The sequence below is a fragment of the Desmodus rotundus genome, chromosome 1 (genome assembly GCF_022682495.2).
Source record: "Desmodus rotundus isolate HL8 chromosome 1, HLdesRot8A.1, whole genome shotgun sequence".
NCBI classification, from domain to species: Eukaryota; Metazoa; Chordata; class Mammalia; order Chiroptera; family Phyllostomidae; genus Desmodus; species Desmodus rotundus.
This window is the reverse complement of record NC_071387.1, coordinates 147,957,600-147,975,031: the sequence shown is the minus strand read 5'-3', so window position 1 is coordinate 147,975,031 and position 17,432 is coordinate 147,957,600. Positions and strand designations below refer to the sequence as shown.

At 35.8% G+C, this 17,432-nt stretch overlaps 1 protein-coding gene across 1 annotated transcript in view; it reads left to right on the top strand.

Annotated features, from left to right (window-relative positions):
* CCDC112 (coiled-coil domain containing 112) overlaps window positions 1–17,044 on the top strand; it is a 28,294-nt gene extending 11,250 nt beyond the window's left edge. Inside the window, exons 4-10 of the mRNA XM_024563312.3 lie at window positions 2,448–2,537; window positions 9,099–9,174; window positions 9,573–9,963; window positions 13,280–13,690; window positions 15,219–15,314; window positions 16,008–16,126; window positions 16,487–17,044. Of these exons, the coding sequence (XP_024419080.2) occupies window positions 2,448–2,537; window positions 9,099–9,174; window positions 9,573–9,963; window positions 13,280–13,690; window positions 15,219–15,314; window positions 16,008–16,126; window positions 16,487–16,517 (1,214 nt within the window). The 3' untranslated portion in view covers window positions 16,518–17,044. The remainder of the gene's footprint in view (window positions 1–2,447; window positions 2,538–9,098; window positions 9,175–9,572; window positions 9,964–13,279; window positions 13,691–15,218; window positions 15,315–16,007; window positions 16,127–16,486) is intronic.
* The last annotated feature ends 388 nt before the right edge of the window (window positions 17,045–17,432 follow it).

The following is a 17,432-nucleotide window of genomic DNA, read 5'->3' as shown; positions in this document are numbered from 1 at the left end:
TTAATAATAGCATGAAGTGATCAGATCATACAATCTGGTAAACCTGAGTTTACTGTCTGTGGTACAACACCTACCACATCTGCCTCAGGGCAACTGTCCTGTGCATCCCATGAGGCAATATAGGAGAAAGTGCCAAGAGATCGCACAGAAAATATTTTATCGTTTGCTATGGATATCAGTTATTGTTAGTAAGTAGTATACTACATGTTGGCTTTAAAAAAGAATTCTACGAGTATACCTTATTTCATTGTAGAGTAGATTTTATATATTGAAAGATTCTTAGATTATAATTAAAAACTGCTTAGCATTGCTTAAAGGAAAAATGATGGTTATCAACTAAGCTTTATAAAATATTAACTTATGTAGAGATTATACAGTTTGTGGCAATCCCTTGTAGCCAATTAAAAGAAATTCTTAATAAGTCCTTTCAGAATCTAACATTGCACTATTTTAAGAAGTTATCTTTTTTTCAGGCAGTGGCAAGAATCATGCTCCCTCTTCTGTTTGAGTGACAACAGGACCTAATATGAAAACCAAATTTTCGGTTCTCCTCTTTGATTCATCCAGCAATCTAAACATCCCCAGTTTATGCTCTCTTAGCTTCCCTTGGTTCCTTTGTAGACAGCTGAGAGGCTGATCTGTCTCAGTCATGCCACTGAGTAGAATATCTCATTCTCTGCATTTTAAGTCACTTCAGTTTCTCTCTTAAGACCACTTTATTTTTACCTTTCTATTTCTTTTTCTGCTATCCTTCTGCCTCTCTTTATTCACACTTTGTGTTTATCTTATTTAGGAGAGGAAGGAACGCACTCAGTGTTGGGATACAGAAGTTTTCCCTCCCCATATTACAGCCCAGAAGTAGAAAACACTTTTTTCTTATCTCAAATATGCTGCCACAATTTTAGCCTGCATTCATGTAATATTGTAGTTAAGTGCTTTGCCTATAGAGTGGCAGTTCCAAATGAATAAATAGAAGATCACTTGCTGTATAGTGGTGTCACTGCAGCTGATCAAACTGTGGCAGAAACAAAACAACAAAAATACTTTCCTAATTACTTACCTTTACTAGAGGACTTTCTTGACCTGAAGTTCCAACAGTGAATAAGACCCTATAAAAATACATTGGATAAAGTTTCTGCTTTTCTGAAACACTTGAATTTTAATTAAAACAAAAAAGCCAATGTCATATTTTTGTTTTGGATATTAGCACTGGCTTCAAGCCCATATATAATGGTCATTTTTTTAAATTGCTTTTAGGACAGTTATGTGGTGCTTCATACCCATTTGTGAAAGCATTGAAAAAAACATGGAGGGGAATGAATAGAGTACCAAAAGATGATAAAATGGCATTACTATTAAATGTATTATACAAATATAGACTCATGAATGTAAATGTGTGGTTTTAGCCTAATAATTTAAATAAAATACTAAAGTGAGATTATTAATTCAGAGAGAAAATATGAATGAGTAATCCAGTCTTTCTGTTGCTGATACAGAACATCTGAGAATGTATTTGAGACCCTCCTCTGTTTTTCAGGCTTCTATCGTGGGCTAATGTTTTCAGGCTGGTCCTTTGGATGAGCCTGGCAACCTGTAGGGCAGATACCACTAACTGGCACCTGAGGCACTTCGTCAAGGCTGTAACAGTGACACTAGTGGGTATCATTGCCCCCACTGCTCAAAGGATGTGGTTAGATGAAATTAATTCTTGTTAGGAAGTTTGCCAGTATTCACAGAATTAATATTGTTTAGACAACTTTAATATTTCCAAAAATAGAGTTGAGATCTATTTCAAATTCTATTTCCATAAGTTATAACAAATTAAAGAAAAGAAAAATCTGATGAAAAACAAAATATGACTAAGCCTAAGCTTCTAATCCATGTATTTAAAACAGTGTCCAGCCCGGACTGTATGGCTCAGTTAGCTGGAGCATTATCTTGTACACCAAAAGGCTGCAGGTCCCATTCCCAGTCAAGGCACATACTTTGGTTGTGGGTTCGATCCCTGGTCCTGGGCATGTATGGGAGGCAACTAATCAATGTTTCTTTCTCTTTCTTTCCCCCTCCGTCTCTCTCTAAAATCAATAAATATATCCTCAGGTGAGGATTTAAAAAAAAATAAAATAAAAATAAAACAGTGTCCAATAACTCCCATCTCCACAGAGTTAAAAAAAAAAAAAAAGACATTTTCTTGGCACATGTTATAGTACATTTAACCCATTGTGCTTTTACATATTGGAGGAAAATGAGAAATGCTTTATTTAGAGCAAGGGTACTTATTAAAACGCTCAGGCTGTTTTGATACCTAAAGAACCATCTTTTGTTCATTATTTAATTTCTCTCGGCTGTCTTTTACTAAGTGAAGATGATCTGTCCAGGTGTAGGATTCTGAATTGTAACCATGTTTGCCATAGAATTATTTTAAAGTACATACTTCTTCCTTATAGGAGCAAAAATCCAGCAACAATTGGCCAAAATACATAACAATGTAAAGAAGCTTCAGCATCAGTTAAAAGATGTGAAACCTACACCCGATTGTAAGTACATTTAAATTTTATATTCTTTCTGATATATTAGTATTTTCTGTTCATTAGAAAAATGTATACTTTTAAAAAAGATTTTATTTCTTTGTTTTTAGAGAGAGGGGGAGGGAGTAAAAGAGAAAAACATCAATGTGCGGTTGCCTCTCACACCCCTCCTACTGGGGACCGGGCCTGCAACCCAGGAGGCATGTGCCCTGACTGGGAATCAACTGGTGACCTTTGGTTCACAGGCTGGACTCAATCCGCTGAGCCACACCAGCCAGGGCAAAAAATGTATACTTTTCTAATAAGAATTTTTCTATTTGGCATTAATGGAACTAAGCCTTACTTTATTGGTTAAGGATTGACAAGGATACATCGGAGAACTGTACTACCTGGCATTGATGTGGTTTTTTAATCTTTAAAATGCTATAAATCCTTATAAATTATGAAGTGGGCAGAACAGGTGTCAGGGTCATTTATAGGATGAAGAATTGGTGCTATGTAAAGGTTCAGATGGAGCCAATGAAGAGGCAGAAAGACTGATTAGGATCCTGATTCTTAGCCTAGTAGTTTTCCTATCATTTGCTTTTTGAAATAATTGCTTTTTAGGGGCATTTCAAATACCTAAAGAAATGGTTAAATAGTATTGGGGCAAATACTAGTCATTTGTAAAACACAAAATTGTATCCTAACCTCTATACTTATATCAACATTCATTCCTGAATGATCAAATCAGTAAAGTGCTTGCGATGAATGGACTTAATCAGATGTTCAGTCAAATCCTTGATCTACCAGTTATGTGATTTGGGGCAAGTCATTTGATTTTTCTGAGCTTTCTTTTCCTCAGTTCTAAAGTGGAAATAACCGCAGGACCTAACTCATAGACTTGTTGGGGTCCTGAAGTGAGACAGTTCACATAAAGCATTCGTGTACTGCTTGTAACATAGTAAGCACTAAAATGTAGCAAATGTAAATATTATAATTTGTTAAATTAACACATGGAACCATAAAAATCTACAAGAGAACATGAGTTAATATTTTTATAATGGCATTATAGTATTATAATGGTATTTATAAGAATGACAGTGATCAGAAACCATAAAGAAAAAAGTGGGCACTCTATCAGCTTGGCTAACAGTTTGCCTCGCCCTGGAGGTCCCCTGAGGCTCTGCCCCACCCTATTTATATGCCCACCCACACTGTTAACAGTGGCTTTTCCATATGAATGGCTGGTCTTCGCACATGCTTCACAACTTCTTAAATTCTCTCAAACAAGCAACAGTTGACCTAGGCAAGCCCCCAGACCCTGTAACTCTTGCTAAGTGTCCCTAAGCCCTGGCACTAGCAACAGCCAAACGAAGTTCACAGGTTGACTTCGCCTGGGAACTTCCAAGCCCAGCACAAGTAGCAGCCATTTCAGATTGCCTTGTAGCTCAGTCTGGATGGCCCAGGACAGAACACAGGTGGGGCCTGACCTTGGCTGGTACCACCTGGGATACCCCAGAGCCTGTAAACCCAGTAGACAGCTACAGACAACGTACTAGCACTACCACCCTGCCCCTGCACAGCCACAAGAGAAAAGCAGGTAGTTTCCTACAAGGGAACACCAATTAGACTGTCATCTGATTACTTAACAGAAATATTTCAGGCCAGAAAGGAGTGGTGTGAAATATGCAAGGTGATGCAAAGCAAGGACCTACAACCAAGGATACTTTACCCAACAATGCTATCATTTAAAATCGAAGGAGAAATAAGGAGCTTCCCAGACAAAGCTAAAGGAGTTTGTTAACACCAAACCAGTACTGCAGCAAATGGTAAAGGACTTGCTTTAAAGAGAAGAAAAAGAGAAAGAAGGAAAACAGCCTAACAAAATGGTACTACATACACAATATCTATCAATAATCACTTTAAATGTAAATGGCTTAAATGCTCCAACCAAAAGGCATAGCATAGCTGAATGGATAAGAAAACAAACCTATATATATGCTGCCTCCAAGAGACCCATCTCAGATCGAAAGATACACACAGGCTAAAAGTAAAGGGATGGAAAAAGATGTTTCATTCAAATGGAAAAAAAAAAAAAAAAAGCTGGGCTAGCAGTACTTACATACAACAAAATAGACTATATAATATAACCAAGGCTAGTAGAGACAAAGAAAGACACTACATCATGATAAAGGGAACAATCCAACAACAGGATATAATCCTAGTAAACATTGACGCACCCAACTTAGGAGCACCTAAATATGTAAAACAATTCTTGATGGACATAAAGGGAGAGATCAACAGAAATACAATTGTAGTTGGAGATTTTAACAACTTATTGACTACAATGGGTAGATCTTCCAGGCTGAAAATCAACAAGGAGACAGCGACCTTAAATGATACACCAGATCAAACATATTTAATTGATATCATCAGAGCATTTTACCCCAAAGCAGCAGAATATACATACTTTTCAAGTGCATGTGGAATGTTTTCTAGGATAAACCACGTGTTAGGACACAAAACAAGTCTCAGTAAATTTAAGAAGATTGAAATCATATCAAGTGTTTTCTCTGACCACAATCCTATGAAACTAGAAATCAATCACAAGAACAACACTGAAAGACGCACAAAGACATGGAAACTAAATAACATGTTATTAAACAATGAATGGGCCAACAGCGAGATCAAGGAAATAATCAAAAGATACCTTGAAAAAAATGAAAATGAGAACACAACAATCCAAAATCTGTGGGACACTAGGAAAGCAATCCTAAGAGGAAAATTCATAGTGTTAAAGGCCTGTCTGAAAAAAATGAGAAGAAGTTCAAATAAGCAATCTAACTTGACACTTAACGGAACTTGAAAAAGAACAAAAAGCCCAAAGTAAGTAGAAGAAAGGAAATAATAAAGATCAGACCAGAAATAAAAGAAATAGAGTCTAAAAATAAAAAATAAAAAAGATCAATAAATCCAAGAGTTGGTTCTTTGAAAAGATAAAAAAGATAGACAAGCCTTTAACCAGATTCATGAAGAAAAAACCAGAGAGGACCCAAATAAGTAAAATCACAAGTGAAAGAGGAGAAATAACAACTGACACCAAAGAAATACAAAGAAAACCTTTGTATTATAAACAAAGGTTTTCTTTGTATTTCTTTGTAAGAAAATATTATGAATAACTATATGCCAACAAATTGGACAACCTAGATGAAATGAATAAATTCCTAAAGATACACAATTTTCCAAAACTGAATAGGGAGCATCAGGGAATCTAAATAGAATACACCAAGTGAAACTGAAGCAGTAATCAAAAAATTCCCAACCAACAAAAGACCTGGATCAAATGGCTTCACAGGTGAATTTTACCAAACATTCCATGAAGAACTACCATGGAATGAGAACAACTACCATGTCTCTTTCTCAAACTATTTCATAAAATTCAAGAGGAGGGAAGGCTCCCAAACTCATTTTCCGAGGCCAGCATTATCCTAATTCCAAAACCAGAGAAAGACACTACAAAAAAAGAAAATGTAGGCCAATATCCCTGATGTGCATAGATGCTAAGATTCTCAACAAAATACTAGCAAAACAAATACAGCAATGCATCAAAAAGATCATACAGCCCTGGCTGGCATAGCTCAGTGCATTGAGCGCAGGCCTGTGAACCAAAGGGTCGCTGATTCAATTCCCAGTCAGGGCACATGCCTTGGTTACGGGCTGGGTCCCCAGTTGGGGGTGTTTGAGAGGCAACCACACATTGATGTTTCTCTCCCTCTCTCCCTGCATTCCTCTCTCTCTAAAAATAAATAAATAAAAATCTTTTTTTTAAAAAAAGATCATACACAATGATCAAGTGGAATTTTTTCCGGGAATGCAAAGTTGGTACATTTGCAACAAATAACTGATTCGCCACATAAACAAAAGGAAGGATAAAAACCATGTGATCATATTAATAGCTGCAGAAAAGCATTTGATAAAATCTAGCACCCATTTATAACAAAAACTCTCAGCAAAGTTGGAATAGAGGGAACATACCTAAACATAATAAAGGGCATATATGACAAACCCACTGCCAGCATTGTACTCAGTAGGCAAAAATTACAAGCATTCTCCTTAAGATCAGGAACAAGACAGCCCACTTTCACCTCTCTTATTCAACATAGTACTGGAAGTCATAGTCACAGCAATCAGACAAGAAGAAGGAATAAAAGGCATCCAAATTGGAAAGGAAGAAGTAACACTGTCTTTATTTGCAGATGACATGACACTGTTCATAGAAAACCCTAAGATTCTGCCAAGAATTAATAAATGAATTCAGCAAAGTAGCAGGATACAAAACTAATATCTAGAAATCAATTGCATTTTTATATGCCAATAATGAACTAACAGTAAGGGAAATTAAGAAAATCCCATTCAAAATTGCTTCAAAAAGAATGAAATACCTAGAAATAAACCTAACCAAGGATATTAAAGACCTGTATGTGGAAAATTGTAAGGCACTGAAGAAAGAAATTGAGGAAGATACAAATAAGTGGAAGCACATACCATGTTCTTGGATAGGAAGAATTAACATCATTAAAATTTTCATACTACCCAAAGCAATCTATAGATTGAACACAATTCCTGTCAAGATTCCAATGACATATTTCACAGAACTAGAACAAATATTTCAAAAATGTATATGGAACCACAAAAGACCCTGCATAGCAACAGCAATCTAAGAAAGAAGAACAAAGTTGGAAGAATCACACTACCTAATATCAAACTATATTATAAGGATGCAATCCCCAACCTTTTGGCACCAGGGACGGACCGGTTTGGAGGGCAGGGGCATAGAAGGTGCAGCTCAGGTGAGCTTTGCTCACTTGCCTGCTATGGAAGGCATGGGGAGGAGACAGGAAGCAGAGCTCAGGCAAGCTTCACTCAATGGTCAGATTCTTGACAGGCCACAGACGGGAGACCCCTGCTATAGGCCAGGGTAATCAAAACAGCATGGTGCTAGCACAAAAACATACATATAGATCAATGGAACAGAGTTGAGAGCCCAGAGATAAGCACACACCTTTATATACAATTAATATTCAACACAGGAAGCAGGTACATACAACTTATTCTGTTTAAAGGTAGGCTAAAGATAGTTTATTCAATAAATGGTGTTGGGTAAATTGGACAGATAGGTGCAGAAAAATGAAACTAGTCCACCTGCTTACACCACACACAAGAATAAATTCAAAAGGGATCAAAGACTTAAATGTCAGAATCGAAACCATAAAAATCCTAGAAGAAAACATAGGCAGAAAATCTCAGACACTGCTCATAGCAACTTTTATTGGATATACCTCCCCAGTCAAGGGAAACAAAAAGAAAAAAATAAACAAATGGGACTACATTGAACTAAAAAGTTTTTGTACAGCAAAGGAAAAGAACAAAATAGGCAACCCATAAACTGGGAGCACATATTTGCCAGTACATCTGAGAAGGGGTTAATATCCAAAATTTACAAAGTAATTACAAAATTCAACACCAAAAAAACAACCCAATTAAAAAATGGGCAAAGGATCTGAGTAGACACTTCTCCAAAGAGGATCTACAGATGGCCAGTAGACATATGAAAAGATGCTCATTGTCACTAACCATCAGAGAAATGCAAATTAAAACCACAATGAGACATCATCTCACACCTGTCAGAATGTCTATCATCAATAAATCAACAAACAACAAGTGATGGTAAGGATGTGGACAAAGGGGAACCCTTTTGAACTGTTGGTTGGAATGCAGGTTGGTGCAGCCACTATGGAAAGCAGTATGGAGAATGTACCTCAAAAAATTAAAAATGGATCTTTTGACCCAGCCATCCTATTTCTGGGAATATATCTGAAGGAGTACAAAACACTAATTCGAAAGAACATAGGCACTCCTATGTTCATTGTAGCATTATTTACAATTGCCAAGGTATGGTAGCAGCCCAAGTGTCCATCAATAGATGAGCAAATAAAACAATGGGACATTTATGCAATGGAATACTACTCGGCCATAAAAAAGAATTAAATTTTACTCTTTGTGACAGTATGGATGGACCTGGAGAACATTATGCTAAGTGAAATAAACCAATCAGAGAAAGACAAATACCACATGATTTCATTCATATGTGTAATCTAATGAGCAAATTGAACTAACTAGGAATATGGGGACAAACTCATAGATGGAGAACAGATGAGAGCTAGTAGGGGGATGTTAGGGGATGGAGGAATTGAGGAAAAAGGACTCATGGACATGGACAACAGTGTGGTGATTACTGGGGGTAGGGGGTATAAGGGGACTAAATGGTAATGGAAAAAAATACCATAAAGATTAAATCAAAAAATAAAAAGGAAAAAGAAACATTTTTGGAAAGTAATAATGATGTAATGGTATGTATACATAAGGAAAGATTTGCAATAAAAATTCACTTTTTGAAAGCACATTTTTCTTATTCTTTAGGCTAAGAAATGTTTTTAAATCAGGGGAACATTTCGTTTTTTCCCAATATTTAACTGTTAGTCATTCTGAAATGATGTAATATAATTTTCCTTTTTTTTTTTTTTACAGTTGTTGAAAAGCTAAGAGAAATGATGGAAGAAATCGAAAATGCAATTAATACTTTTAAGGAAGAGCAGAGATTGATGTATGTTTTAAATACATTTTAATATAAAATTATTGACCTATATGTATTTCCAATAAATTTCCACTAGGTTGTTATATATAAACCATTTTATTGTTATACACTTAATATTAGTTTTATGCAAATGCAACATAATACCTTTCTTCTTTTGTTTTAGGTTTTAGATTGCTTTTTGTGTTTAAAGTGAATTTTCATTTATATTTGGACACTAAAATCTCAGATAAGAATTTGAAAGATTGTTTTATTCTCTGAGGAAACTCAAGGCTTAGATTTATAAACATAAATAATGTTAAGTGGAGAAGATGACATGAAAAGAGCAATAATTTAAATAAGAAGAAAAATAAAGAGTTAATATGGATTGGTTTATATCTTATTATTCAACTTTATTTTTGAAATTTTAGATATGAAGAGCTTATTAAAGAAGAGAAAACAACTAATAATGAATTGAGCACCATATCGAGAAAAATTGACACATGGGCTTTGGGTAGTTCAGAAACAGAGGAAGCTTTCAGGGCAATGTCAAGCAAAGTTCCTGTAGACAAAGTAACACCAAGTACTCTTCCAGAAGAAGTGGTAGATTTTGAAAAATTCCTTCAGCAAACAGGAGGTCGACAAGGGGGCTGGGATGATTTTGATCACCAGACCTTTGTAAAGGTGAGAAACAAACATAAAGGGAAGCCAACGTTTATGGGAGAAGTTCTAGAACACCTTCCTGGAAGAACATACGATGAGGTTCAACAGCATGAGAAATGGTATCAAAAATTTCTGGCCCTAGAGGAAAGGAAAAAAGAGGTAATAATTATGATAGCCATTGTTTGTTGTATATATCTGTGTTCTAGGTACTGCGCTAAATTCTTTAACGTTTATTAACTTTACAACTCCATGAGGTACATTGTAGTTTCTGCCACCGCTCCCCACCAATCTTATAGAAGGTGATACAGGCATTGAGAAGTCAAGTAACTTTACTTAACTAATGGAACTATGGTTTGACTTTCTCAAGGCTAACATTTCTACCCCAAGAAATAATACAATGGCCCAGAAAACTTATGATTATGGGCAAAACCCTATGTGCCCACCAGAAATATGGGAAATCCAGATCTGCCCAGGCTTTTGATAAAAGGCATCTTACCAGGAAAGGCCACATGGTTTTCAATAAGAAATACAGAGGCAGTAAAAAATATTCTTTAACTCTTAAAAGTTTCATGAGGTTTAGAACTTCAGCCTCATTGCTTATTTGAAAAGACTCAAAATGTTGACTGCCCCAGAGAAAAGAGTAACTGTTAAGTGTAGCAAATATCTAAAAAGTTCCATTTTCACAAAAATATTTTTTGGCTTTGGTATAGTTAGGACTTCCCAATCTTGGCACAGCCCGCAGAACTCCCCCGACCGCTGCGGATGAGAATAAGTCTACCAAGACATCATCTGCTTGGAGAGGAAAGGCTGACCAGTCTCTTCAGGAGAAAGCTGTCAAGCCTCTCTCTCAATGGGCTTCTATTGAGTTTAGCTTGCATATGAATGCATATCAAAGAAAGGAGGTATGGTTTACAGACAACATTTCTGGGATCACAGGGATCCTTTTGAGTCAGGGTCTGGTAGACAGGGTAACACCAATTGGCTGTAAAACCTTGGAAAACAAACTTATTTTGTGCTTGGACCATTAACATTTAAGTTGAGGACATTCTTAGCAAAGCAGGTTTCAGGGGACTTTATGCATTCTTTCTTAGGCCTGATTGCCCCCGACCAGGAACTGCCTGCTCCGGCACAGGGCTGCACCCCCATTCAGCCTTGTTTCAGGCCTGAATCAGGCAGGGGAAGCAAGGCAGCCAAGAGATTAGGAGAATTTTTACAGATAGAATAAGGACTCAGGCTATGATAAAGCCAAGGGGTGAGGGTCTTTTGTCCCTCCTCCACAATCCTCTAAGTCCTTCCCTGATGGCTCCTTTGCGATTATGGCTCTTTCCTTGAGGAATCTTACTTGTCATTGACTATCCAGCCATCCTCCAGGGGCCAAGCAGGGTGAAATAAAGGGGGCAGAGGCTGCGCCCCTGCTGGGAGGATAAGTTTTGTCTCCTTAGTGGCTTATGGTCCCAAGGTCCTCTAGCCGTGGACCCTTTTCGACTTTTGGCGGGGCTATTGCTCCTGAAACCAGACAGGACAGTTCCCAGCAGTTCCATTTTCACAAAAACACTTTTCTGGCTTTGGTTTAGTTAGGACTTCTCAATCTTGGCACAGTTGACTCTTTGAGCTACGGAATTCTTTGCTGTGCCTGTTGTCGTGTGCATTGTAGGATGATTAGCAACATTCCTGGCTTCCACCCACTAGATGCTAGTAACACCCCCTTAGTTGTGATTAACAGAAATGTCTCCAGACATTGTCAAATGTCCCTACAGGGCAAAAATTGTCTACCCTGGGTTTAGATACTTGAAGTCTGAGTCACATTTTTTGGAGACTTCAGCTGTTATAAACCTCAACTTGCTTGATGTAACAATAAAAGTATGACTGTTCAACAGATGATATACCTACGGAGCATAAAAGAAATATTGATTTCATGTTTAGTCTAAATTTTTACTGGAAACAATAAATTATTTCATTTCCCCTAAATCAGTTAAATGTCAGATGATTGAAATTTGGGACTTTAAGAAAATTTTTGAAATGTAAGTCATTTTTAAAAACTCAAAATAACAAGCTGTTAGGAATTATTTGGGCTTTTTTTGTGGATACTGAAAACCTTGGGTCCCTGGCCCAGCAAAGTGGTGCATGGACTAGCAAAATTAGCATCACCTGGGAACTTGTTAGAACTCACCAGGCCCCAACTGTAGACCTAAACCAAACTCTGGGGACGGGGCCCAGGAATCTGTGTTTTAACAAGTCCTCTAGGTTATTCTGTTACAGGCTAAGGTTTGAGAAAAACCTCTCTAGGGAAAAAGAACAGACACAGTGCTTCATGTAATAAAGGTAAAGCACCTTGATTCTACCATACTCTTCTTGTTCCCAACCACTGTTTTCTGATATTTGATGATCGACTAAATGTAGGGGTGAGGTAGGAGGGGCTGTGAAAATCGAGGTGCCATTTACTGAAGTAGAGCATGTTGGAGAAGGAAAAAGAAATTTGAAGGGAAACATCAGAAATGTAGTTTTAAATCTAAGATTCTGAGTAGGAGATTTATCATTTTTATCTTCATTTGCCTAAATAAAGATACTCATTTTCAGACATGGCCTGAACTTTCCCTGATATTGCTGTGGACTGCCACATTGAGTAGTACTACATGGCATTTGGTATTACTTTAATCATCTATGATTCCTATCACATTGCCTTGTATAGAGTATACATACAATAAGGACTTATTGAATGAATGAATGAAATACCATGAGGAAAGGTGAGGGAACAGTTTCCTGATTTGAGGGTAAAGAAATTCAGTGGATGTATTTTTTATAGCATAGAGAAGGCTACTAGTATTTTAAATGATCTTTACATATTCTATGTAAGTTAAGCTAATTTGCTCTTTTTTTTAACCCTTAAAAAGCACTACATGCCAGACACTGACTCATTTTAACCTTCACAATATCTTTGCTTGAGAGGTACTACCTACCACTTTTACAGATGAGCAAAAGGAAGACAGAGTACGTCAGAGTCTCTGGTCACACCTAGTAAATGGCAGAGCCATGATTTGATCCTGAATATCCTGGCTTCCTAGCCCATTCTCTCAACCATGCCACTTTTAATTCCTCTTCTGATACTTGAACAAAAAAGGGTCACTCAGAAAGGATTATACGCTTAGAGGATTTGGAAGTGAGATGATAGAGGAAAAGGGTGTTTCCCATGCACACAAACAAATGAGGTGCAGTCCTTAGGCACCTGGGGATGAAGAGAGGAAGAGGAAGGCCAAAGGTATAAATCATCCAGTTTTTAAGACATTCATTTTTTAAAACAGCAGTAGAAAAAGTACACTGGTTGAAAACAAACAACAACAAAAAGCACTTGGAAACCAAAGCAACCAGCATTCTGCAATCAATATTCTTTCCAGAAAGATGGACTTGAGATTGTATTTTAAAGTGCTGTTGATTATTAAAAATATTTTTCTTTTGCTTTGTTTTCTTAATCAATTAGTCTATTCAGAACTGGAAAGCTAAAAAGCAGCAAAAAAAAGAGCAAATTTTCAAGTTAAAGGAAAAGGCAGAGAACATACCTATGCTTTTTCATAATAAACAAGAAGATAATCAAAAGCAAAAAGAAGAACAAAGAAAGAAGAAATTGGCAGTGGAAGCTTGGAAAAAACAGAAAAGTATAGAAATGTCAATGAAATATGCTTCCCAGTTAAAGGAAGAGGAAGAGAAAGAGAAAAGGCAGCAGAAAGAACGCCAACGCCAGTTTAAACTAAAATTACTACTAGAAAACTACACCCAGCAGAAAAAAGAACAGGAAGAATTTTTAAGACTTGAAAAGGAGAAAAGAGAAAAAACAGAAAAGGCAGAAAAAAGGAAAATTGCTGCTGATGAAATTTCCAGATTTCAAGAAAGAGTGAGTAGATATGTTTCCTAAATAATTTGCAGTGCTGCATGTAGAGGTATTGCTTCCAGATTCAGTTCAGGAAAAACTGAGTACTTCTTATATGTTAGGCTTGTGCCTACCAAAATGAATAAGCCATGCTCCCTCATTTCTAGTAGATTATAGTTTAGTGGGAAAGATGTGCAAGTAGATTTCTGTATAATGTGGTAAATAGTGTAGTGATTGAGGTGTGACAGAATTTTAGGAGGTGCATATGTAGGGAAGGAAGCTCACCATAGCTATTAGTATCAGAGAGAAGTGATACTTGAGTCTTGAAGGAGAAGAAAGGAGTGTAACAGTGGTTTGTGGGGAAAGCCCATTCTTAGGGCATCAAGTGGAAGATGGGAACCAGAAGGAGGCCAGGCTGGAAAGGTAGCCAAGTCCAGGTCATGAATGTGTTTTCTTTGCCAAACTGACTGTCTTTTCCCCACAGGCGATTTCCTTACCTGTTCGTTGCCTATCTTCCACCATAATAGAAGCTTCATGAGGGCAGAGGTTTTGTCCTCTTGTTCATTCTTGTACCTTGTACATTATAGATACTCAGTGTATACTTAAAGGAATCAAGGTTATTACTGAGAGGTAGGACTATAAGTGATTCTAAGCAAATATATACAAGAAATAGGCCAATCAGAGAAAGAGATTACAATCTTATCAGACAAAGTGGAATTCAGTCCAAAGAGTATCAAAAAGACAAGGAAATTTACTTTAAAATGAAGAAGGGTACAAATGAAATATAACTATTATGAATATAATTGCAATAAAGTGATATATGCATCAAAATACACAGCAACAATACTCATAAAGCAAAAAGCAAGGGAAGTACAAAAAATAGAAACATAATTAGTACAATTTCTTTTAGTCTCTATAAAAAATAATCTTTCTAAATAACAAAATACCCCTTTCCCCCCCAAAAGCAAGCAGGCCACATAATAAAAGATGTAGAAAAAAGAAAACCTGTGAAATAAAAAAAAAATGAGAGATCTGAAACCAGACATACCTGTATTGATAAGTGAAAGTGCGCTTAATCTCCTATTTAAAAAAAGGAGTTTTAGATTGAACGTAATATAAGAGACACCGAAAAGAAAGTGATTCTGAAAAGATGTGCATGCATTATATTTATAGTCAAAGGAAGTAAAGCTTTTACTACTGTTGGAAAAGGTCAATATTGAAGGAATATTAGTATTTAAGGTGATTTTATTTTACTTCCAAGCCACAAAAGTTTGAAACAAATTCTAGTTATTTTACTTTCTTTTTTTAAAGATTTTATTTGTTTATTTTTAGAGAAGAAGGGAGGGAGAAAGAGAGGGAAAGAAACATTGATCCATTGCTTCTCGCAGGCCCCTACCCAAGGACCTGGCCTGCAACCCAGGCACGTGCCCCAACTGGAAATCAAACCTATGACCTCTCAGTTTGCAGGACGACACCCAACCCACTAAGCCACACCAGTCAGGGCTTTTACTTTCATAATGTTATCTTTTTTTGTTGGTATATGTTTTTTTAGGATTTACATAAACTTGAATTGAAAATTCTTGATAGACAGACAAAGGAAGATGAAAAGGCAGAAAAACAAAGAAGACTGGCAAAATTAAAAGAAAAGGTACTCTGTACTCATATTAATTTATTTTTATTGTTATCCTAATTCCTTGATTTGTAAGGATACAAACATCAATTTTCTTTATATCCAGCTTTATTTCTGTATCATCTTTAAAATTTATACATATTGACATAAGTATAGCTTAGTACAATTTAAGCAACTATTGTCTCAATTCTGCCATTTCACATTATAAGCACCTCATTTTCTTTTATCCTAAATTAATTCTCTCTTTCTACTCTGTTCTTTTCTTCATTGTTTCTGTATGAGCCTCTCTTTTAGACCAATGGCATTGCTGAATCTAAGTGGTGATACTCATAGCTAAAGATGTTGGTGACTCTCATGGATAAACGAAGAACTTACTAGTGGTTATTTATCCTAAATTTATTGTCTGGTTATACCACTATCACACTTTGCTGCATCATATTTCCCTCATAATAGAAATAGAATAAAATAATTGAACTAGAAAAAATAAAGTAACAGTTTATTAATATGTTGATGTAGTCCAAATTTTATTTTAGCTATATGAACACAATGAAAAGTTTTCTGACGAGGTTATTAACAGTTTTATAATTTAGTTCATAACAGATATTTTTCTTAAACTGCTGTCTTAGTAAGATCCTAATTGCAGATTTTACTCAAAAGTCCAAACAATATTTCAGGTAAATTAACTGGCACTCATTTTACTTCTCATTACAGGTTGAAAACAATGTTAGCCGAGACCCCTCTAGGCTTTACAAACCTACCAAAGGTTGGGAAGAACGGACTAAAAAGATAGGACCAACAGGCTCTGGGCCACTTCTACATATTCCACATAGGTATAAAGTAGTTAGATTGGGTGTTCACTTTATGATAATTTAATAACTGCATGTTTATATTTTATGCAACTTCTGTATGTATGTCATATTTAATAGAAAAAAGTTAATAAAATAAATCTATATACATTTTTAAAAGTTCACATTTAATGGACACAACTCACTCAGGAGTTGGCCCACATCTACTTGGATGTGTACTTTTCACTTCTTCCACATCAGTGCTGACACCCTGGCCTCTTTATCTACTTGAATAAAACTTGCTTTATAAAAAAATAAAATAAAATAAAAGTTAACGTTTAATCAGTTAGGATTTTTAAGAAATTTCCCATGTATTTATAATTGCTCTTCTCTTCTTCTCCTTAGGGCTATTCCAACCTGGAGACAAGGAGTTTAGAAAAGAATATGAGATAATGAAATTGGTATTCAGTTGATGAGAATGTTAGCATATTCAGCTGTAACAGGACAGAGTGCTAACCATGTTTTTTAAATATCACTAGCCCAGACAGACTGATTATTGTGTTGTATGTGAATTGACAGTCATTAAGCTCCAAGTGGTATTGTAGTTAGTATTTCCTGTTTATACTAAGAAGGTATTTAATGTGTATGTTGGCCTATTACTGATGTAAAAGTTTTTTGAATGAGTTTATGTTACAAACAGTATTTCATTTAAAATACTGAAAACACTTCAAAGATATTTTGATTTTGTCATGGCACAGCAAAATAAATTGGGACAATCACAGAGTGACATTTTTCAAACCAAAATTTTGTAACATTTATATTTTGGAGGTAAGTTAGCTTGAATAACAAAAATGTATGGGTTTTTTTTCTTTTGTTATGAAATAAGTACTTTTTCTAAGTTTACAAATTGGTAGTTTGTCAGTTATAGATTTTTGTGTAATAAATACTTTGTATTTGTTTGAAGCATGCTTTGTTTTATGTAAAGAATATTAACTTTAAAAATATGCCTCATACCTAACATCTCATATCTGCTCTGTTATTTGTATTATTGACAAAAATCTTTTTGGTTTCCTTTAGCTTTTTCAAATTTCCCTCCAGCCTTTCTGGACTTTACACATTTATAATATCTTTGTGTCTTTCACATCTTCTTGACTGATTCAGTATTATTCTTCTGTTTGCCTCAATATATTTGGTTAAAAGAGTTAATTAAAAATGTCCAAACTTTTGTACATGAAAACACAATATAACATTTGACTCAACTTTTCATATTATAAAATCTTAGTTCCTAACTTTAATTAGTCCTCATCTTATAGGAAAATTATCACATGCATAATAAACATAGGAAACTTAT